The sequence below is a fragment of the Onychostoma macrolepis genome, chromosome 15 (genome assembly GCF_012432095.1).
Source record: "Onychostoma macrolepis isolate SWU-2019 chromosome 15, ASM1243209v1, whole genome shotgun sequence".
NCBI lineage: Eukaryota > Metazoa > Chordata > Actinopteri > Cypriniformes > Cyprinidae > Onychostoma > Onychostoma macrolepis.
In genome coordinates, this window is record NC_081169.1 from 5,896,144 (window position 1) to 5,920,902 (window position 24,759).

The window sequence follows — 24,759 nt, forward strand, 5'->3', positions numbered from 1 at the left end:
GTGTTCATCGTCTGTTTGATTACGTCATTAACTGATTTTTACCATACATATGTACATCAACTTGACATACCACTGATAAGCTACTAAATATATTGTAGAAACTTAATTTCCCGTAAAGCTGCTTTGCAACGATTTGTATCGTGAAAAGCGCTATACAAATAAACTTGAATTGAATTGATAGGTGGTTTCTTGTTGCCCAGAGTCACTCAAAACCACACTCCCTCAAGCCTCTGCGACAGAGCCCAGGAGCAAATTTTGATGGCTAGGCCCTCTCTTCCTATAGGCCCAGTCAGTAGGTCATACTTTAGTTTAGAAGACCCCAGTGGCTCCCCCTCATCACAGAGCCCAGGACAACATTCTCTGCTGTTTCCCTTGACAACAACCCTGAGAGTGTGGGAACTTTCCAATTTAAATCTGGGGGAATTTTTCATTTGATCATAAGATGAAGATCATATCATATAATAAAAGCAATATTACAGTATTTAAGGTATAGTGCCAACTCGTTTAACAGAGTGGCCAGTCAATAGTTCTTTGTTTGTTTACGCGTTTACAAATGACACGTTTCTTGAAAAACAGCATCTCTGTCCATATATGCAAGTCCTTACACTAACTTTAGCAGCTCCTGATGTGGACAGACAGCTGAAATTGCCAATCACTCAGACAGCAGTGGGACAAACGCACCAATCCCGCCACACGATGATGCGCCGGGGACAGAAATAGACACCGAGAGGCTCGAGTCGAGGTTGCAGCGCCGTGTGCTTTCCAGCGGATCACGGTGTCTTTAAACACTTTTTCCCCCCTGATCATTTATTTTGCATTTCCACAAAATGGTCATTAAAGTCTTCCTGGCATCTTCCTCGGGGTCGACGGCGGTAAGAATCTGGACAGCAAGTGTGTTATTGTTCAGTCATTCAACAGGTCACTTCGCCGAAGCGCTTTGATTGTGTTTTATACAGACTGCGGAATGAATCTATCGATAGTTCAAAGCATAGTAACAGTAACCAGCGGTGGATGTGTTTTAAACTCTCAAATAAAAGCTGGTTTAACTCAAGTCAGTTTAAATAATCCTGAGTGACCTAATAACAGTAGCAGCTCCGCCAGTTTCCTTAAATATCTCTGAGATCACATTCCAGACTGCAGCAGCTATTCCTTTAAACAGGAAACTTCCAGAATTGATTTCAGTTGCTCATCAGAACGAATGTTTATTTGCTGGTATTGGTAAATATGTTTATTTATTGGCTTGTGTGTGTGTTTTTTAGAGATAATTAACAGTGCTAATGATCTAATCTTGTTATTTCGTGAACAAAAAATCTAAGCTACTTTGATACAATCATGTTTTAACAAGTCAGCGAGCTGGGACTTTTAGAAATTCAAGTAGCCTAATTTAGAAATGTACAATCTTTCCCAGAACCATGTAAATTAGCATTCAAGTGAGTGTTACAACAGACCGCAATACAAAGTTGTAACACACCAGGTTCATTTTTCGATTTTCAATTTATTGTGGTCATTATTGGAAATAATTAGACCAAACTTGCTTTTTGCACAAAAATGTACCAGTTATTGATATTTTTGCAGACACACACACACACACACACACACACACACACACACACATACATACATTCATATGTGACCCTGGATCACAAAACCAGTCTTAAGTGTCAGTTTTTCAAAATTGAGATTTATAAATGAATTTATGAAAGCTGAATAAATAAGCTTTCCATTGATGGATGGTTTGTTAGGATCGGACAATATTTGGCCGAGATACAACTATTTGAAAATCTGGAATCTGAGGGTGCAAGAAAGTCAAAATATTGAGAAAATCGCCTTTAAAGTTGTCCAAATGAAGTTCTTAGCAATGCATATTACTAATCAAAAATTAAGTTTTAATACATTTACGGTAAGAAATTTACAAAATATCTTCATGGAACATGATCTTTACTAAGAAAAATCGATAATTTTGACCCATATATGCATTTTTGGCTATTGCTACAAATATATCCCAGCGACTTAAGACTGGTTTTGTGGTCCAGGGTCACATATATATAGACCAGAATGACATTTTGTTCTTATGAGGTGTCTTTATCTCTGTACTAACATTGTAAATGTCAAAACCCTACATGTTTAATTTCTATTTTGCAGTAATTAATGCACTTCTTATATTAGAGTTTAGGGATAAGTGGTCAATTTCAAAGCAATAAATAGTGCAAAAACAAATTGATGTAAATAGTTACATCAGAGTTACATTTGTTAAAGCATAATGTGTCACACCTAAAATGTTACACTGCAAAAAGTTTAACTAACTCAAATCAATCAATCATTAAAGAAATACAATTCATAATCAATGTGTTAAGTTAGCTCAATCAAAAAAATAACTCTGTTATAACAGCTAACAGTGACAACAGCAGCAGCATACATTTAGAAAGTAAAATGTAAAGCAGTGATCATTTTAAAATAATAGTTACCACATTTTTGTCAAGCTGCAATGCATGCTGGGAACTTGCACAATATTAAGCAAGGTAAAATAGTTTGTTCAGTTCACTCATTTGACTCAATTTGGAAGGTTAGGACAACAGGTTTTGATCAAATACTTGAGTATCTAAGTAAGGTCGACAAAACAACTTTTGTTACAAACATTTTTAGAGTATTCTTGTTCAGTTCACACACACAAAAAAAATCTGACTTGTCCTACTAAAAAACAAAACAAAACAAAAAATGATAAGGATCTTTCTGTATTCTGAGTGGTTTTGAGATATTGAGCTTCAAGGTTTTCGCATTCCATATATTTTGTAGATAACTTTTTGTTTCCTAAATAAAAAGTCCCAAAATGTACGCTTAAAACCTAAAAATCACATAATGTAAATAAGCTGTCACGGAATGTGAATAACTCAATTTTGACAAAATTGTCAGCTAGAACCTTATAGTTCCAAAGTGGCAATTTATTTGATCTGAAACCGTGTGTGTGTGTGTGTGTTCGTCTTACATGCGGAAGATGTCAGCCTATCTCTTTTTGTACAATGATTATGGGTCCAGTAGAGGTACATGTTATAACCCTGGTACGGGTTTTTCTCTATGTGATAATTTGACATGTAAGAAACATGGTATTATCATCTGATCATTATTTTAAGATATCTTCTACAGTTCACACATATTTATTATCTGTTTTGAATGTGAATGTGTTTAGAATGTGGAGAAATATTTGAAAATATTGTCTTTACTCTGTTATTACCAATACCACAGATCAAAAAGAAACAGCAAGATGTTGTCGGGTTTCTTGAGGCACTTAAAATCGATTACACACAGCTTGACATTGCTTCAAACGAGGACAACCGGATGTGGATGAGGGAAAATGTCCCTGGAGAAAAGAAGCCCACCAATGGAATTCCTCTTCCTCCACAGATTTTCAATGAGGAGATGTATTGTGGGGTAAGAACCTGCTAGAATAGAGGTTCCCATAAAACTGCTCTTCTAAACGTTAGAATCACAATGTGAGTCAAGACTGAAGGTTTTTTGTTTATCCAGGTTAAGAGATGTAAAATCCGTCTGCGCCAATAGCCTCGTGGTTAGTGTGTCGATATATAGCGTAACTGTGCTCGCGGCGACCAGAGTTCGATTCCCATCTCGAGGTCCTTTGACAATCCCTCTCTCCTCCCAGTAATTTGCTGTCGTCTCTCTACTGTCCTATCTAAATAAACCCCTTCACCCTTAATTTTGCTCAAAACCTGTATTTTTTTTATTTATTATTATTTCTGTTGAACACAAAATGAGCAAAAGTTGTGTGCTGTATTTCATGTCTTCTGAAACCTTAACTTTGTGTGTTCACGATACACACAGGGAACTTATTTGTTTGCAATACCTGGAAACCACAGAATATCGAATCTAGTGAATAATGGCTTGAAATTTAGTTATTGTGTTGTATGGCTTCATAAGATTTTAAATATAGTGCAAATAAGTCTACATTCATGTTTTATAGAAAAAAGCAGCATGAACATTCTGTTTGATAGCTTCTTTTGAATTTTACAGAAATGACATTGATGTGTTGCTACCTTGATTGCTATAAAATGCTAATAATAGTTTCCTAAACTGCAGGACTATGAAACATTCTTTGATGCCAAAGAGGACAACACAGTGTATGAATTTCTGGGTCTGACACCTCCACCAGGATCTAAGGTTGTATTTCTGTGTGTTTCCTTTTGTTGTTTGACATGAACGTTAAAAAAATATTTGGTACCATTTTAGGCCTCAGCTATCCTGTAAATGTTTGAATGACATTAGGGTAAAAAGAGAAAGATGTTTTACTTCTTTTTCTCAAAACTCTTTTAAATCCTTTGTCCACTTTGATGTACACTATATTGCCAAAAGTATTGGGTCACCCCCTTCTAATGAACAGGTTTGACTACTTTAGTAATTTGCATGAGTACAAATCTTAATGTTTAACCATATAATGATATTCTAGGGAATTGTGTGCTTCTAATTTTAAAGCAAAAGTTTGGACAGGACCCTTTTCTATTCTAACATGACAATGCCTCTGTGTATAAGGCAAGGTTCAAAAAGAAATGATTGATTTAGTCAGTGTGGAAGAACTTGACTGGTCTGCAGAAAGCCAAGTCCTAATCCAAGCTGAACACCTCTGGTGTGACTTTAAATGCAGATCTTGAGCCAAAAACTCTTTACCAAACAACCAATAGAATAATTTATATAAATTCACTCTTAAAAATAAAGGTGCTTCAAAAGGTTCTTCACAGCGATGCCATAGATGAGCCATTTTTGGTTCCACAAAGAACCATTCAGTCAAAGGTTCTTTAAAGAACCATCTCTTTCTTACCTTTTTATAATCTGAAGAACCTTCTTTCACCACAAAGAAGCATTTGTGAAACAGAAAGGTTCTTCAGATGTTAAAGGTTCTTTATGGAACCATAGACAAAAAGGTTCTTCTATGGCATCGTGAAGCACCTTTATTTTTAAGAATTCTCAGTGAAAAATTGAATCGAATAACTGTAAATGCAATATCTCAAACTTCCTGCAATTCTCTAAAACAAGGGAAAAAAACATTACTAGAGGGGTCTTCAGTGGTGAATGGATCAAATCAGTGAAGTGAATTCCTTGTCACTATCACTATCGGCTGTAGAGTTCTGTACATCTATTTTCTTCCTCTCTTCTTTTTAGCATTTTTGGTGAAACTTTCCCTTGCTGACAGCGATGAAATTGATTCTCCACTGTTTTAATAAAAATCTCTCTTGGTGCAGGAGGCACAACAAGCTGAAAATGCACAAAAGCTTCATAATGGATCTGGCACAGAGGAACATCTTGATGATGAAACAACAGTAATATCCGATCATTTTTTAAAAATCATATTTAACTGATATTCACTTTCAGTGCATTTCCAGACACGTCAACACTGCACTTTACTGTATGCCCCTCATCTACTTTTCGAATCAGCTGGGTTGTTGTTCACCTGTCTATTAAAACCTAACTTAACACCTATGTTTGGGTTAGTATACACAGCATTTAACTTTTGTTAGTGTAAGTTAATGAAAATAAAGTTGTCCATTATAGTTCACATTGCATTAACCAATGTTAACAGGTATTTCGATTAAATGTAGAAATGAACATTAACTAAGATGAATAAATATTGTAGTATTGTTGGCCATTAGTGCATGTTATGTAGTTAACTAATATTAAAGTGATTAGATCATTTACTCACCCTCATGTTGTTCACAAAAGAAGATATTTTGATGAATGATGTAACCATAGAGTGGATGTCAATGGCTACCAGAAACTGTTTGGTTACCAAAATTCTTCAAAATAGTTTCTTTTGTGTTTAATGCAGAAGAAAGTACCTCATTCAGATTTGGAACAAAATGAAGATGAGTAAATGATGATTTTTATATTTGGGTGAAATATCTTTAACAAATTACAATGTACGTTGCTAGTATTCCATTCCAAACATAAACCTTTCCACAAGTAGCATGCTGTTCCTGTTACATTGCAAACTGATTGATAATGTCCATTTTACATGTAGTTTGTCAACATTCCCATTGTCTAATACAACAAACCCTCTTTTCTTTCTACTATTTTTCACTTTTCACCGGTGAATGTTCCTCCAGTTCATTAACTCGTGCCTGTTTTCGTCCTGAGGGTCCAGTTCTAAAATGACCTAGGAACCCATGGTGCCTTATGCCAGTGCCTTAGCAGATCCTGTACTGTCAAAACAGTAATTTCTCTTTTCCTGGGATGCGCTGTTTGTTCTTCTAGAAAAAAGAAATCGCAGAGGCTGAGCAGAATGGAGATGCACACACAGCAGAGCTGGAAGAAGACGATCCAGGCGAGAAGGCAGAGACAGATGCTCAAGAAGAGAACACCGAAGGGGAGGAACCGGCAGAAGAAGATGAAGAGAGTGTAACTGACCATTAAAACATCTGTTTAACCCTCGTTCCTCTTCAAACATCACCTGTTTTCCCATAGCAGCTCATTCTTCTTCCATATAATCTCATCCTTTGCTTCATCTAATAACCTCCAGGTTTTTTAATGCAGGTTCTCTCCCATGCAACTGAAATTAACATCTAACTCTCTGCTTTACCATCTCCTCTCTTGTAGTTTGATTCTTGCTAGTGTTTCCGGTTGACAGTGTGACTTGCAAGATTGTGTGGATTTTATCGTGTTTATTCAGTAAGTGTGGTTTTCTGCCTGATGTATTTTGCTCATTTTAATATTGAACTTTCTTTTTGATAGAGAAAGGTAGCTGAGGAGGAAGAGCAGGTAAGAAAAAACTGCTGAAACAATTCTGCATGTCTTGATCACTGTATATCAACATAATAGATAGATTTGTTTTGGATAATGAATATTGTAATTAATACATTTCTAACATTTAATGCACTCAATCCTTAATTATATGTGTTCCAGTGGTTTTATTGTGTTGATTTACCTTAAAACTATTATAAACGTTTAATTGTACTATTAAAAGGAATTGTAATAGTAGTAAAACAATGATTAAACCTAATTCTTTTAGATTTATGTAGATTACTATTCTGACTGAACCATTTCTTTTCTTCTATGACTCACAGGAGGAAGGAGAAGAGGACAGGGTAAGACTGAAATCTATCATTTTCTTCTCTTAAGAAGCAATTTGAACAACAATGGCCTTAGTCTTTATACTTCAAGAAGGTTTATGTTAGTCTGTGACTTCATTCATAGCAGTTAAATGACTGCTTCTGGTTTATTGGACCGCAGCATGCTTCCTTCGCCAATCAAAATGAAATTATTGCTCTTGCCCCAAAAAATGTGTGTATCACAAGGTGGAGGGACAGTTGTCTCTTTGCTCTGCCAAACAGTGGAAGTCATTCATCCAAAAACAAGAATTGCTTTATTTGAATTTTGTTGATGTGTTTGGAGTTGTTCAGGATTCTCATGGTCATGGAAAGCCTGGAAATATCAGAGAACACTTATGGTTTACAGGCCTAGAAAAGTCATGCAAATTAGTCAAACAAACAAACAATACGTACTTTTAGTGCATATATTATTTATTATTTTGTTCTGCCTAATATTTAATGTGAAAGATGGTGTAAAGCTTGCCCACAAGTCAGTGTGAAATATCTTACGTCTTATTGAAGACATTTGCGTATTTATTAAAATATATATATATTTTTAAATCCTTTAAGAAAGATCCAGGAATCATGAACACATTTCAGATATCATGGAAAAGTGTGAGAACACTGTTTTTTAAAATGATTTCTTTTGTTTTTTTGTTATTATTGTTATTTAAATGATCTCTCGTCAAAAATTGTCAGGTTGACAGTTAAAAATGCAATTAATCGCTTGTCAGAAAGATCATTAAAGAAAAAGCTAATGTTCACTATTCATTGTTTCAGGTTGAGGACAACCATCTGGTCTCAGAGGTGATTCTTATTCTAGAATCAACAGATTGTAGATCTGGAGTGTGTTTAACTCTACTATTCTCTCCCATCCATTCCTTCTCATCTCTCTGACAACATTTCCATTATTATTATTATTTATTTTGCATCCATGTCATTTACTCGAAGCGTTTTCTCTTGGAAGGCGACTCGTTTGCATTGGGTTTTGCCTGTGCTTCATTTTCCTTCCCCCTTTTCCTTACAGGTGTGATGGATGCATTTTCAGTTTTTAAAAGCCTTTTACTTGAAAAGTTCTCCATCAAAACAGTTCTTCAGAAAAAATGTTGTTCTTTAACTGTTTGCAGTTACTAAAATAGCAAGCAGGAAAAATATGAATCATCATTCATTAGGGTGACGCCTGTTCTGCAAATCCAACAAAAAAATACAAGTTCAAGATGCACTGAATTCGGTTAAATGCATCATCTAATGAACATAAACTTTGTTGCTTAATTATACACTACCCCAGGTTTAGTAGGAACAGTAAGCTTTTTAATGTTTTTTTAAAGAAGTCTCTTCTGCTCACCAAGCCTGCATTTATTTGATCCGAAGTACAGAAAAAACAGTAAAAGTTTTAAATATTTTTACTATTTAAGATAACTTTTTTCTATTTGAATATATTTTCAAAGCTGAATTTTTAGCATCATTACTCCAGTCACATGATCCTTCGGAAATCATTCTAATATTCTGATTTGCTGTTCAAGAAACGTTTATTATTATTAGTATTATTATCAATATTTATTAACAGTTGAGTAATTTTTTTTCAGGATTCTTTGATGAATAGAAAGATCCAAAGATCAGCATTTATCTGAAATAAAAAGCTTTTGTAACATTATACACTATACTAGGGGTGGGCGATATGACCAAAATCTTATATCACGATATGACTAATTTTCTATCACGATAACGATATATATCACAATATAGTATTTTTTTTTCTTTTAAAAAGGTTTTTATATTAAAATCTTTGATACCATAGAATTTTCATAATCCTTGTCACCAATGTCAATATCAAACTAATACAAGCCTAAAAATAGACAAAAAAAAAAAAAAAAACTCAAGCTCAAGCAATAGGACAAAAAACTACAGTAAATAAGAAACGCTACATGCATTGTGTAAATTAATTAGTCTTCACTGTGTTAATTATATCTATCTATCTATGATAGATATAATTAACACGTGTATTATGTATAGATTCTATACATATATATATACAGTGAGGAAAATAAGTATTTGAACACCCTGCTATTTTGCAAGTTCTCCCACTTAGAAATCATGGAGGGGTCTGAAATTGTCATCGTAGGTGCATGTCCACTGTGAGAGACATAATCTAAAAAAGTCCAGAAATCACAATGTATGATTTTTAACTATTTATTTGTATGATACAGCTGCAAATAAGTATTTGAACACCTGTCTATCAGCTAGAATTCTGATCCTCAAAGACCTGTTAGTCTGCCTTTAAAATGTCCACCTCCACTCCATTTATTATCCTAAATTAGATGCACCTGTTTGAGGTCGTTAGCTGCATAAAGACACCTGTCCACCCCATACAATCAGTAAGAATCCAGCTACTAACATGGCCAAGACCAAAGAGCTGTCCAAAGACACTAGAGACAAAATTGTACACCTCCACAAGGCTGGAAAGGGCTACGGGAAATTGCCAAGCAGCTTGGTGAAAAAGGTCCACTGTTGGAGCAATCATTAGAAAATGGAAGAAGCTAAACATGACTGTCAATCTCCTCGGACTGGGGCTCCATGCAAGATCTCACCTCGTGGGGTCTCAATGATCCTAAGAAAGGTGAGAAATCAGCCCAGAACTACACGGGAGGAGCTGGTCAATGACCTGAAAAGAGCTGGGACCACCGTTTTCAAGGTTACTGTTGGTAATACACTAAGACGTCATGGTTTGAAATCATGCATGGCATGGAAGGTTCCCCTGCTTAAACCAGCACATGTCCAGGCCCGACTTAAGTTTGCCAATGACCATTTGGATGATCCAGAGGAGTCATGGGAGAAAGTCATGTGGTCAAAATAGAACTTTTTGGTCATAATTCCACTAAACGTGTTTGGAGGAAGAAGAATGATGAGTACCATCCCAAGAACACCATCCCTACTGTGAAGCATGGGGTGGTAGCATCATGCTTTGGGGTGTTTTTCTGCACATGGGACAGGGCGACTGCACTGTATTAAGGAGAGGATGACCGGGGCCATGTATTGCGAGATTTTGGGGAACAACCTCCTTCCCTCAGTTAATTGAAGATGGGTCGAGGCTGGGTCTTCCAACATGACAATGACCCGAAGCACACAGCCAGGATAACCAAGGAGTGGCTCTGTAAGAAGCATATCAAGGTTCTGGCGTGGCCTAGCCAGTCTCCAGACCTAAACCCAATAGAGAATCTTTGGAGGAGCTCAGACTCCGTGTTTCTCAGCGACAGGCCAGAAACCTGACTGATCTAGAGAAGATCTGTGTGGAGGAGTGGGCCAAAATCCCTCCTGCAGTGTGTGCAAACCTGGTGAAAAACTACAGGAAACGTTTGACCTCTGTAATTGCAAACAAAGGCTACTGTACCAAATATTAACATTGATTTTCTCAGGTGTTCAAATACTTATTTGCAGCTGTATCATACAAATAAATAGTTAAAAAATCATACATTGTGATTTCTGGATTTTTTTTTTAGATTATGTCTCTCACAGTGGACATGCACCTACGATGACAATTTCAGACCCCTCCATGATTTCTAAGTGGGAGAACTTGCAAAATAGCAGGGTGTTCAAATACTTATTTTCCTCACTGTATATCATACCATTCAAAAGCTTGGAGTCAGTATCTTTTTTTTTTTTTTTTGGTAAAGAAATTATAGAAATTAATACTTTTATTTAGCAAGGATGCTTTAAATTGATCAAAAGTGATGATAAAGACATTTATAATGTCACAAAAGATTTCTATTTCAGATAAATGCTGTTCTTCTGAACTTTCTATTCATCAAAGAAACCTGAAAAAAAAAAAAATTCTACTCAGCTGTTTTCAACATAATAAAAATAATAAATGCGTTTTGAGCAGCAAATCAGAATATTAGAATGATTTCCGAAGGATCGTGTGACTGGAGTAATGATGCTAAAAATTCAGCTTTGAAATCACAGGAATATATTACATTTTAAAATATATTCAAATAGAAAACAGTTATTTTAAATAGTAAAAATATTTCAAATTTTAATTGTTTTTTTTTTTCTGTACTTCGGATCAAATAAATGCAGGCTTGGTGAGCAGAAGAGACTTCTTTAAAAAACATTAAAAATCTTACTGTTTTAAAACTTCTGACCGATAGTGTATTTAGCAGACTGAATAGATCCTGTGGAGTAAATTCCATCTCACACACACCTGGGCAAATTGAGTGCCAGTCACAGAACCGTCACCATTAACAAAGCTCATTGGCGATTTAAATCATGTTGTCATCTAATCATCATCAATAATTACGTAGTCTAATAGTAGTAATACACTCTAATGGTTTATGTTGATATTAAATATCAGACACCAATCTGATATTTAATGCCCACTTGTCAAAATCCAACCATAGACAAAAATCCTGCACTATATTGATATTTTTATTGAATGTATAGCTTTAATAAGTATAATATAGAATATGTATGTATGCTAGGATGTATTATACATTCATCTTTAAAAGCTGGGCAATAATATTTTTGGATGGTATAACAATCAAGCAGTTGATTGCTATAAGTACATCCTGCTTAACGTGAGTGTACTGTATGTATCTGATTTTTAATTGAAGGCTTTTTTTAAATCATTATAAGTAATGAATGATATCAGATAGCACACCTGCTGTTCAATGACAGTCTGATGTGTTTTGAACACAAAGCTGGAAAGTACTGAATTCAGTTAATCCATTCTATTTCTTTTGTCCAAATTCAGCAAGTTAAAAGCTTCTTTCTATCCCATCTTCTCTCTCCCCACCTGCTTTTTTTCCTAGGCAGAAGATGATTTGGTGTCTGAGGTAACTTGGGTTTGATGAGCAGTGTCTCTCTGTCTCTGTTGTTGTACTTATGATTTGCATTTCCCCCCCTCATTTGGCCACTGATTTTCCTCCATACTTCCTTCTAACCTCCTGTTTGACTTCTCTCCTCCAGCTGCCTCCCGCCGGCCTCTTTCTTCTCTCCATCTGTTTTTTCAGTTGCATGCGTCTCTCATGGTGCTCTCTTCAGCTTTAGCTCTCACATTCCTCTCATCTCATTCAGTCTGTTCTCCCCTCTAGGATGAAGACGAACTCAGAGAGCTTGAGGTACATTGATACATGTTTTTCCTTTTCTTTAAAATTTTGTCTCTGTATTGCTTCTCTTTTTCTTTCGCCTTTGTGTTTGTTTTTCTTCTAACTGCACAAGATATCCGTTCACTGCTAGCACCTGTATTGTCAGTCCTGTTTTGGACCAAATTTAACATACCAGAGACATAAGTGATACACTCAAGCCCATCAGTGTATCATTTATACAACATGACATAAATTTAGCTTATTTAGTTTGGAAGTAGGGGTCTAAAAAAGTCAATTATCAGAATCAGAATCAGAATGAGCTTTATTTCCAGGTATGTTTACACATACAAGGAATTTGTTTTCGTGACAGAAGCTTCCACAGTGCAACAGAATGACAGTGACAGGACAAAAACACAGATAATAAAAGAATAAAAATAGAACAAGTAAATAGGGAATAACAATATGCAAATTTACAATAATATGTACAGGTATATTTCAATAGACAGTTTTGTATGTACAGGTATATTGTGTGCAAATTTGAAATGTAAACTAAGTATGTGTGTTAGATAAATAAGTGTATAAATAGTGTTGTGTGTTCCACAATTATTGTCAGGTGTTCATAAGATGGATTGCCTGAGGGAAGAATGTGCATAATTACATGCAACTAACCCTGAAGAAAACCCTAACCATATATTAAATACATGCTGATAATTAATATTCCTCAGTATTTTAATGTATTTTCATGGTAACAAGGACATGGTAAAATAAACTACTGTATTATATACTGTATATAACTGTATTTTTAATAATTTTATAATTGATTTAATTGCTATTATACTAGCCACTGTATTATGTTAATTTCCTATCAAAAGTATAAAGGTTGAGCTTTTAAATTTATTTTTATAAAGACTTTTATTCAGCAAGGATGCATACAATTGATCAAAAGTAATAACAAAGACATTTTAATTCAAACTCTGTTTGAAATAAATGTTGTCCTTTTGAACTTTCTATTCATCAAAGAATGTTTCCACAAAAATATTCAGCAGATGTTTAATAACAAGAAATATTTCCTAAATATCAAATCAGCGTATTAAATAATAAGAGACTTATTTCAAAAACATAAAAAAATCTTAAAGAACATTTGAATAGTTTAAGTAGTTCCCTATCTGTCGGTCACTACGAGTTATGTCATGACGATATAGGGGTTTACTTGAGAGCCCCAATCTGCTCTGACTTTAAGAGAAAACGCCAATGAAATTTGGCTAGTGGATTTTGCATGCCTGAGCCACTCCCCATGCATACGGATATAAATAGGCGACAGGTGCATCCACTCATTCAGATTTTTGCTTCGGAGCCGAGTGGGTGAATGATTTCTTCTCAACAAAGCCTTTTCATTCTGACTGGAAGAAAGAATCTGTTCCTGGTTGGCGTTATGGCACAAACAGCAGTGTCCCTGTTGAATCAGCGACTTCCCTGGGTGCTTCAACTAAAAGAGCAGTTTCTCATTACGGACAGCTCGCGTCTTTTTAAAGATGCCGTTCTGTCCGTATTCTCTTGGTTGCGATCGTTACCTGTCCACCCTGTTTTCAGTGTCTGGGCATCCAACACACTGAAGTTGCATTTGTGGATGACTCATGTGTTCGTTGTGAGCGTATGAGCATAGCTTCGCTGCGATCTCGCCTCTCCCACTGTCTCTACCCGGTTTCTCTGTCACGAGCAGAGGACCGCTGGCTAGAGCTCAGGGAGATCTGAGGATTACAGTGAGAGCTTCTCCGCCGGGTCCGTCCCCGCGGACCTTTCACTCCTCCCGCAGCGAATGTCCCGTGCGGCTCCCGAGTGATTTCATTGGCCCGGCTCGTGATGGTCCCGGCATTTAATTTGGTGCACCGCCAGAGGATCGATCGCCAGAGGATCTATCGTCCTCCGAGGATGAAGATTCGGTGGGGCTGCCCCCCTCGGGTGTTGCGAAACACCGTCCAGTCTCAAGCCCTCGCGGCTGGACAACTGCGTCCTGCACCAGTGCCTTTTTTCCCAGATGTGCGTGAGGAGCTGACGAAGTCGTGGTCGGCCCCTTTTTTGGCCAGAAGCCACTCGTCTGCCTCCTCCGTCCTCACTACCCTTGATGGCGAGGCGGCTAGGGGTATGTTGACATTCCCCAGGTGGAGACAGAGGTTGTGGTCCACCTGTACCCGCAAAATGCCACCACTTGGAGGAATCGTCCTCGTCTCCCGTCCAAAGCCTGTAAGCTGACAGCGGCTCTCACCACTAAAGCTTACAGTGCTGCGGGCCAAGTCACCTCTGCCCTGCCCTGCAGGTCCACCAAGCCAAGGCACTCAAACAAATGCATGAGGGTAGTTCCGACCCAGGGTTGATGCATGAACTGCGCACGGCGACTGACTTCGCCCTCTGGGCGACGAAAGTCACGGCGCGGTCCCTCGGGAAGGTAAAGTTCACACTTGTGGCCCAAGAGCACCATCTTTGGCTTAACCTCGCTGAGATGAGAGACATTGACAAAGTCCGCTTTCTTGACGCTCCCATCTCATAGGTTGGCATATTCGGCGACACTGTCGAGGACTTTGCCCAGCAGTTCTCGGCAGTGCAGAGACTGGGCCATCCAGCACATCTTGCCCTGGCGTGATCCTCCAGCTTCCACCACTCCTCCGCGGGCCACGCCTCAGCCTGCTCGTCGCCGAGTGCGCCTCCGCCCCGTGCTGAGACACCGTCGAGGCCGGCACGTTGAGCCTCTTGAAGGACTGCTGCGCCCCCCGTGTTCCAGCTGGCTCCTAAGTCCTCTAAAAAGACGACGAAGCAGCCTTGACATGGGCAACCTGGAGATGTGGGAAGCTGCTCTTTTTCAGGAGATGGCGAGGACAGCACCACTCCTTACCCACATTTTGGGAAAAAAGAGCAGCTTCCTTTTCCTCCGTGTTATCAGGCTCGTAGTTTGGCAGTGAGTGACGCGTTGCCTCCTCACTCTTGCCCACAATGCCTCCTATCACCAGCAGCCAAGAGATCGTGGCTCGGGGACGCGCTGCCTCTCCACGCATCTCTGACATGGGAAGTCCTGCTGTGATGAGCCGTTCTCACCGCTGCACCACCACGGGTGCGTCGATTGTCCCTTTGGTGCCACACGGACGGAGCTTGGAAGCATGGCTTGTGTTGCCCAACCCGTCCCGCTGGCTCATTCGGACAGTTTGACTTGGCTACGCGATTCAGTTAGCCAGGCGGTTTGCAGCGGTCAACCTGAAGGACGCTTACTTTCATGTCTCGATTCTTCCTCGATGCAGGCCGTTCCTATGGTTTGCATTCGAGGGTCGGGCATGGCAGTACAGGGCCCTCCCCTTCGGGTTGTCCTTCCCCCGTGTCTTTACGAAGGTCGCAGAGGGTGCCCTTGCCCCGTTATGGGAAGGGGGCATCAGGATCCTCAACTACCTCGACGACTGGCTCATCATGGCCCGGTCACAAGAGCAGTTGTCCGATCACAGGGACCTGGTGCTCTGGCACCTCAGCCAGTTGGTGTTTCGGGTCAACTGGGAAAAGAGCAAACTCTCCCCCGTGAGAGTCTGACGCCAGGCCCAGTATCGGTGTAAGCTTGCCCAGGTCCAGTCAGCCTCTGTACTGGACTAGGTGTCCATATGACTTGATTCCCTTCGGGTGATCCCATATGTGTATTCTTCCACAGTAAGGTTTCCCTCTTGGTGAACCCGTGTCCTCCCTTTGACAGATCATTCTGTCAGGCTCTGCTGGCAGTCGTTCCTCCCTACTCTCAGGTAGGACCTGCTTCAGAGTCCATTCCTTATGTATTACTGCCCCAGGCCTGGGCCAGTCCATATCAGTGTCTCCATATGATACCTCCCTATGGGTAGGATGTGGCCTCCGTAGCGCCTTTCTCCGGAAGGCTCGCTTCCCCAATGTTACTGCCAAGCTGTAAACAACAAACAAGGAAGGTGTGAAGCACCTTTCACGAAGGTCGAAATCCCTTCTCTTAAGAAAAGATTTTCTGTGGTAGGAACAGCAGCATGGCTATCTCCAGCAGCGATGTACTCACCTTTTGGTTCCCTGCGGGTGCCAAGGTCAGCAAATTTGTGTTGGGAAGGTTACGACCTTTGCGTAGCATTTGTCTGACACACGGCTGCTTGTCAACATTTGCAGCGCCACAAGGTTGTGACGGGGTTCAGGTTGTGGCACTTTACATTGGACCCCCATGTCGTCACGACAACTGAATGAGTGGATGCACCTGTCCCCTATTTATACCCGTATGCACGGGGAGTGGCTCAGGCATGCAAAATCCACTAGCCAAATTTCATTGGCGTTTTCTCTTAAAATCAGAGCGGATTGGTGCTCTCAAGTAAACCCCCTATGCAGTCACGACATAACGTCTCCGTTCCCTCCATCAGGGAACGAGGGTTACATACGTAACTGAGACGTTCTTCTAACATATTTTTGAATAAGTATAAATCATACTAAAATAATTTATGCAAATTGAACCGAACCATGTCATGTACCGAAATTCACATTTCACAATGCATCACATTTAGTAAAGAATTGCAATCAAATCATTGTCAGAGCAAATATTTCCACTACTTGATGTAATTAGTAAAATAACACCTAGGCCTATATTCCATTTGCGTAATACAGCCCAAAACCTAAAAAAAAACACTGCCTCAAATGGAAAGTAATGTCAGTAATCAAAAATTTTACACTACAACATCTGAAGGTCATAAACATTTTACTCTTCTGTTTGTATTGAAATATTCATAGATATACATAATGTGCATACTTCTTGTATTTTTTTTTTTTTTTTTTTTTTTAACAAAATTTAGTTACACACTAACACACATTATTAAGAAGTTCCTAAATGCTACTAAGTACAAAGACAAATAATCCTGACTGCACAATCCTGAATACCTTTGAATACTAAAGCAATCGTGTTGCACAAAGATGGCACATGATCAGGAAATACTGCGGACCAGATTTACTCATCAGCCACATGAGCACTACTCGATGTGTGAAAGCATGTGCACTATGTGATTTTATTTTTGTGACATAACACATTATCTTTTTATTGCTCACATTCAGTTGCAATGTACTTTGCAGACCATCTCCATGATCATCACCTGCTCTCCCTGACACTCAGACATGCTGCTTAGCTCTCTACCTCGCTCTCAGTTCTCTGGATTCTTTCTTTCTTTTCGCCCATCCAGTCATTCCAGCCCTCACTTATGTTACAGGAGCAGAAATCAAGGAAGTTCTATCCAGTGGCTGTCACTTTTCAGATCTTTCTTTTCTGTGGAAAAACACACATATATCCAGTCAAACTCCTTTCCACTGCCCATTCTTTTGTACCTTTAGCTCAGAGAACTTCAATCTGGGTGTAGCATAACCTTCTACCTCAGTAGCTGTTTCTGTCACTCAAATACATTGATGCATTATCTTCTGTTTTAATACTGAATTCCTTCATCGCAGGAGGAAGAGGAACCAGGCTCAGAGGTACTCTAGCATATCTTAGCTCATTTCAGCATGTTGTGGTCGGTGGAGATCGGGGCATGTCATCAGTTGTGTTCCAGATCAGTGGTTTTCAACCAGGGCGCCTTGGTACACTTACAATGGGCCCACAATATGGCTTAAAATAATTTTAAATTCCACAAAACTAGGTTTAAAATAAGCTAAAATGGCTAAATTTAATTTTATTAAAAATTAGGTATTAAAAAGTCTTAAGTCAGAGCATTAAATGTTCCATGCATTGCAAAAAATTTGTCTTCCTTATTTTTTTGTTTTCCAATACAAATGTCTAAATCTCTTTAAATCAAGATACATTTCGTTGAGATACAAATGCGAAACGAAGTCTTTAAAAAGCTGAACTGAAATTTAAGCGAGTTTATACTTAAACTTAAAATATCTGTTTATGAGGTAACCTGTTTTCCCTTTGTATAAATTGTATTGATTTTCTTAGCCTGTTGGCAGATATTTGTTATTGAATTCTAAACTTAATTTTGATCAGTTTCACAGAAACAAGACTTCTTTATCTAATGTCATTTTGCTTCTCAAGTAATTGTATCTTTATTTAAGAATCTTTAGACATTAGCACTGGAAAACAACAAAAATACTGAGGAAGAACATCACTATTTTTCAGTGTGGGAAGAAGGTACAGTAAAACTTATTTCCATATTCTGGTGGTTGGGAGCACAGGTATTCAAGCCTTAAGCATTTTGTTGATAATGGAATAATGAAAAAGTAATATGTTCGAAGTTGTATTTTGACCTTTGTGTTGAACTCATTTTCTGCTTCCTAGGACATTTACATTTACAGAACATATTGGCATATTATTTTCCCTTCAACTTGGTCTTAAAAAGGTCTTTAAAAGTCTTATATGTACCTACGTAAAACCTGAAAACCTTCAGAAACTCCTGGGCAAATGTTATATACTGTACACTGGATAAAAAATTTGCGTTGAAACAATTTTCATTCAGAAATTGCTTACAATCTTAAAATTAATAATTTATTATAATATATAATATAATAACCTTCTATAATATTGTCTTTGAGTCAGGGAGGTTGAGAACCACTGGACTAGATACTTGCATCTGAATAAGTTTTGCCTTTATATTTGTGTCACTAAATTGCTTGATTAAAAAAAAAAGTAGTCAAGCAATTTAAACTTATTGTTACAGTGTTTAAAGCTGCTGAAAATGATTAGCTTTTTCAATATTACAAACAAAATGTCCCTGTTATAGGCACTGATATAGGCACCCTCAAAATCACACTGGTTTCAGATTTCTTTGAAGTATCAACTTTGGATGAGAACTTTCTCCTAAATTGCTTAGAGAAGAATACAAAAAAAAAAAAACACACACACAAAAAAAAAAAAACACAAGTGAACTGACTTCCTTTAAATGGACAGTTAGCCAATCTGAAAACTTAGACGTGGTGCTCTACCTGTCTGTCATTTTGCGTGTATTTAGGGGGATGAAAATGCGTATAAATAGTCGCATTATAAATTATAAATAATGCGCATCTCATGAAACTGCGTATAAATAGTACGCCAAATAAAAACAAAAACTCTTGGTATTGATACGCAAAAATTGACTTTGGCGTGCATATGATACGCAGTTTTCGCATGCATATGATACACATCTACCCCGCAACCTTAATCCTACCCATTGCGTAGCATACACATGCCAAAGTCAATTTTTGCATATCAATACCACAAGTTTTTGTTTTTATTTGGCGTACTATTTATAAGCATTTCATGAGATCGGTGTTGTAGGGGGTGGGTTTTGGAAACAGAATATGTAGTGATCTAATTCACTTAACACTGGCAGAAAGCAGCAGGACGACTAACTTCACTTACAGCAGCTTTAACTTGATCAAACAAATACCACAAAAATAAGATACTTTTGAAATATTTTTATTGAACACATGAACAGTTTAAAATGTTTGCCATGGTAATTGCTGAGTCCTGTGTGTTCAATAAAGACATAAAGTATTTATTCTATGTGTTTTGTTTAATCAGAGTTGATTTATTATTGAACGTACTACCTAACAAGTATTTGAACCTTGTTTTGTCATTTATTTGTTACTATGTTGTCCTTTTTAAAAAATATATATTTCTATTAAAGGTGCACTTAGTATTTTTTTGTTTGTTTGTTTGTTTTGCTGGCCGATATGACAGTGTTCTTGGTTCTTGGCAACGTCATGCAAATATTTTCAGTTACCAGTGTCATTATAGAAATGTGCTGTCATCATGTCTGGATGGCCAAATACTGTTGAGGTTCAGGGCTTCAGTTTTATTATTTTTATTATTCTTCCTGTTTTTTTTTTTTTTTTTAATGGAATATACACACAACTCTTTTGTTTGAAGGCCCATGATGCAGACAATGCATTGTTCAAAGTGCATCAAAGAGTTTGTTGAACAAATGTAATCATGATGTTGTTGCATTAAGAACATCTTTCAGATGTTGATCAAGACATCAGCATGCAATACACATTGGTTTGAAAATGTTGAATTGAGATAAGCAGGACATGGACTCTGCTCTTTCAGGATGGCATGGTTGACATCTAGAAGGGAAGGCAATGCAGTGACTGGTGTTTTGATGTGGAGTAAAAAGGAAATGCTGTGATGTGTTTCTCTATAGCATTGGGTCAGAGTGTATGTTCAATGAATGAGAGAGAGTCTGATGTTAGGGTGGAATGGCATATTCCAACATATAACGTTGGCATTTATTACAACATATTTGGAATTTTCCCCAGGTAATCTAGATGCTTGTCTTGCAAAAAAATGTTCTCATAATTTGGTAGCATTCTATACTGCTGATGCTGTTTGAAGATATAACTAAATTAATAAAATAATGTTTAATCCATGCACTTTTCAAGTTGTTTAATAACTCAATTATGTAGTTATAACAGTTTTGGTGCAGACCTGTATTGTTTACCAATAAGAGCCAGGCTATACCAAAACAGTGAACAAAACTCTTGAATTATGGAATTATGGCCAAACATGTTATACAGGAAGCATTTATAGCACATCTAGGAACAATATGCAAATAACTGTGTGATTGCTGTCATTCACAGGAAGACTAGTGTTCTGAAGCTAAGGAGTTTGGACCTGGATTTTCCCACACAGGTAATGCGAGTGTTTTTTCTGTCTTCTCTGCCACTTGGTGGCGTTGTAGGATACCATTTGCTAGAGTATAAAACACAAGTGTCCAGGACTGAAGATATCGGTGAATCAAGGATTGCTCAAAAGAAAAATCCTGTCAGCAATGGCTCGCTTATGTATCTTCAATTTTATTTATCCTTTAAAGACAGAAGAGTTCATTGAGTACTATGAAAAGCTACTGTAAAATGAATAGCTTCAATCTTTATTGATACTAAGCATATTAATTCATGAAATTCCGTGTTCAGAGATTTGGCCCTCACAGCCACTGTGAATAACACAAGATCTATCGATACGAGTAACATTTTTCAAAGTGCTGCTTTTCAGTTTACAGAGAGAGACAGCAAAAATGCACTGTTTAATTCTAAGGAAATGGTGACTTCTAAGAGAGGTTGAAAATTTGTTAAAAAAAAACTTGACTAACATTACAAGTGTGCCAAGTGAACTTAAATAGTAATTCATAGTTTATATGGATAATTTACATCCAGCTGGTCATTGTTTTAAAATAAACCATAACAGATTGATCAGGACACTGATGGAAAGCAAAGGTATTTTATTTATTTATTTATTTTTGTGATAATGACCAGCCAGTTGTACATTATACTTATTGCACTTATTACATTTGTTTATACATTTATTTATTACACTTATTTAATTATTTATTTTTGTGATAATGACCAGCTGGTTGTACATTATACTTATTACACTTATTACATTTATTTATTACACTAATTAATTTAATTAATGAATTAATATATATATACACACTCTCAGAAATAAAGGTACAAAAGCTGTCACTGGGGCGGTACCTTTTCAAAAGGTACATGTTTGTACCTAAAGGGTCCATTTTGGTACATGTTTGGTACATGAGAGTGTATATATATATATTTTGATAATGACCAGCCCGTACATTATATTTATTACACTTATTGCATGGCTACTTGAATAAAAACATGGATGTGTGATATTTAGTTGACTTACTGTCTTGAATCAGAAGGTGGCAACAATTGTATCTTCCAGTTTGAAAAGAGGGAGAGAGACAGAGTATAGCACTGGACAGTTGCAGTCAAATGGTCATTTTTTTTCCAAATATGTTTTTTAAAATGTTTTAATTATGAGTATAGTTATAGAATATTAACTATATTATTTGTACATATTTACATTACTGTAAATATATATTTATATATTTACAGTAATGCCCTTACAGTGAATTCCTAGCAGGCAAGTGGGCTGAACCATAAATAAATGCATAGACATGCTGGTTGTGAAGTCATAAATATTTATTATGTATAAATAATTGAACATGTACTTTTACTGTTTTGATGAATTGTCTTTGTGATGTGTTGATGAAATGAACAACATGCAATATCATGACTATTAGAAAAGTTCGAAAATCTTGTAACCAGCAATTTTAAAAGTACAATGAGATATTAATTTTGTATAATGTCTCATTACACTGTGATTTGAGGAGAAAATAATTCTTATTGACCAAATTTAAATGCTCACTTGAACTTGTGAAATATTTTATTTGATGCATATTTCTGCCGCAGTCCGTCGCAGGGTTTTATAGGTCAGTGAATAAATGCATGGATCAGCATTTGAATGTCAAGCATGATTTGTTGGTCCGCCATTAATCTTTTCGCATTGAAGGTTCTGGGTTCTGACCCGCTATAAAATAACTTTTTGTAATAAACCAAAGGTTTACGCCAGTGAATGTCAAGGGTGGCGACACATTTGTTGATTTTGTTTTGTGATTTCATAAGAACAGATAGATTCATCTGAGAGCTGCGAGAGAATATTGCGGCTGTCATTTTCGGACACTAGTTCACTCAGCAAAACATTAAAAATGACACACACTAAGGAAATGAAATGAAAATCTTCTCTACAATCGAAGATGATTTTTACGTATTAGATTTTTACACCCTGCCTCAAGCTATTTCATAAAGTGCTGAGGACAAAATTGGCTGTGGTGATGAGTCACACTATAAATGATTTAAACTCTCTAAAACACATGCCTTCAAGGCTTCAATTGTTAGCATATTACTATAAACACATTTTCTGTTATTTTGTGCTTTACATTTCAGCTTGAAGTGACACCCCACTTGCCCTGGAGCCATCAAAAATCGCCCACAAATACCTTCACCGCAGCTTTGCCCAAGCCAAATGAAACACTGGAGAATGTGCACTCAGGACCCCAACTTCAAGCCCCCATGATAACTGTGCATTTTTGAAGTTGCAAAATGCCTTTTTATGCTAAAGTTGCTTCATCCTAAGTGGCGAGTTTCAAGTGAATTTAAAGGGATGTGTTTTTTTCTTACTGTACATATAGAAAATTGCTTATTCTACTACTTTTAAAACTAATATTTTGTGACTTTGTTCTATAGAATCCCAAATAGTTGTGCCAAACCACTCAAATGTGCCAAATTAATACTTACAAATACCTCTCTGTGTGTCTTATATTATGAAGTACACTACCAGTCATATTTTGGACACACTGTAAAAAAAAAAAAAAGTTGAGCAAAAAATTTTAAGGGAGTTTTCTCAACTTATTTTTGTAGGAAATTTTTGAGTTCGCTCAACTTTTTGTTGTATAAACTTAAAACAAGAAGTTGAGAAAACTCAAATTTGCTGAGGCTGGTTGCCTTAAAATTTTAGGTTCTCTCAACTTTAGATTTTTTACAGCACTGTTAAAAAAAAAAAGAAAAAGTTGAGCAAACTTGAACAATTTAAGGAAACCAGCTTCAGTAGATTTTTGAGTTTTCTCAACTTGTTGTTTTCAGTTTATACAACAAAAAGTTGAGAAAACTCAAAAATTTCCTAAAAAATAAGCTGAGAAAACTCAAAAATCTGCTGAAGCTGGTTGCTTTAAAATTTTAAGTTTGCTCAAAATTATTATTATTTTTTTTACAGTGCACTTTGCCACAGCGCTAAATGCTAAAAATAGACTGAAGTCATAGGAAATTATTAGTTATAAACTTGTTGTGTGTTCAATCAAATTCGTCAAGCACTTAGCCAAGCTAAGCTAGCCATAAGCTATCTTTTGTAGATGCTAACATGAGCAGGTACTTGATCGAAAACTCTTATTGAAAACAAGGTAACAGAAAAAAAAGGATGACCACAGTTTGTTTTGCTAATACCATGTAACTTTGTCAAAATTTGACAGAATTCAATTTAAAAAGCCAATATTATCTATAATATTTTCCAAAAAGGATTTAGCATATTGTTGAGCCTATACAGCTCATGGTAATATTAATAATATGAAATGTCTGATTGTCTTACAGAATGATTGGAAATTGCCTAAACATTTGAGCTAATTGCATATGAAATGAGGGATTTTTTTTTAATACAATAAAAATACAAACACTTTATGTAAAGTTTAAAATGTGCTCCCTAAGACGAAACAACATTGAAAATACATTAAGCTACAATTTTGATTGTAGAATTTTGTTTGATATTTCTGTTATTATCCTGAAATACGGAAAATAATAATAATAAAGCCTGAGTAGATGTATCCAAAATTTGTACTGCACTGTACTTCACTGGTCTTGTACATGCATACATACTTCAATTAGACTACCAATATGGTTCTAGGATGTAGAATTGTAGTTACAACCACAGTGAAGTTGAAGTTAAAATTAGACAGAAACACTGTGAAAGGACATCAGTCACAATTCCCTTTTTGAGTCTATTGTGTCTTATTTCAGTCTGAATATGTGACGTCAGTACCTGCTGGAAGCCATTCTCTGCTGTCGGTTGGCCGTTCTATGCACTTTGTACGCAGACAGAGATGAATGGTTGGAAATACCCTGATTTACCAATAAAGAGTGAGTTTTACAGGCGCTGTCTGCTTCATTATGTTCTATTCTTGACACATTGTGTGTATTTAAAGAGCAGAAATGTTCTACGAGGGTGGTGCCAATTCAACAAACAGGAT

General features: G+C 37.0%; 1 protein-coding gene across 7 annotated transcripts; it reads left to right on the forward strand.

Annotated features, from left to right (window-relative positions):
* Positions 1-691: 691 nt before the first annotated feature.
* sh3bgr (SH3 domain binding glutamate-rich protein) lies at positions 692-24,659 on the forward strand. Of its 7 annotated transcripts, XM_058799713.1 has the most exons (11): positions 692-872; positions 3,241-3,426; positions 4,090-4,170; positions 5,247-5,324; positions 6,256-6,399; positions 6,733-6,759; positions 7,065-7,085; positions 12,176-12,202; positions 17,636-17,659; positions 20,741-20,792; positions 22,910-24,659. In XM_058799713.1, the coding sequence occupies exons 1-10, from the start codon at positions 828-830 to the stop codon at positions 20,747-20,749; spliced, it is 642 nt and encodes a 213-aa protein (XP_058655696.1). In that variant the 5' UTR covers positions 692-827; the 3' UTR covers positions 20,750-20,792; positions 22,910-24,659. The 7 variants fall into 7 exon arrangements, with proteins under 7 accessions (XP_058655696.1, XP_058655699.1, XP_058655697.1 ...); XM_058799716.1 differs by lacking the exon at positions 5,247-5,324; XM_058799714.1 differs by lacking the exon at positions 12,176-12,202 and having other exon boundaries at positions 693-872.
* The last annotated feature ends 100 nt before the right edge of the window (positions 24,660-24,759 follow it).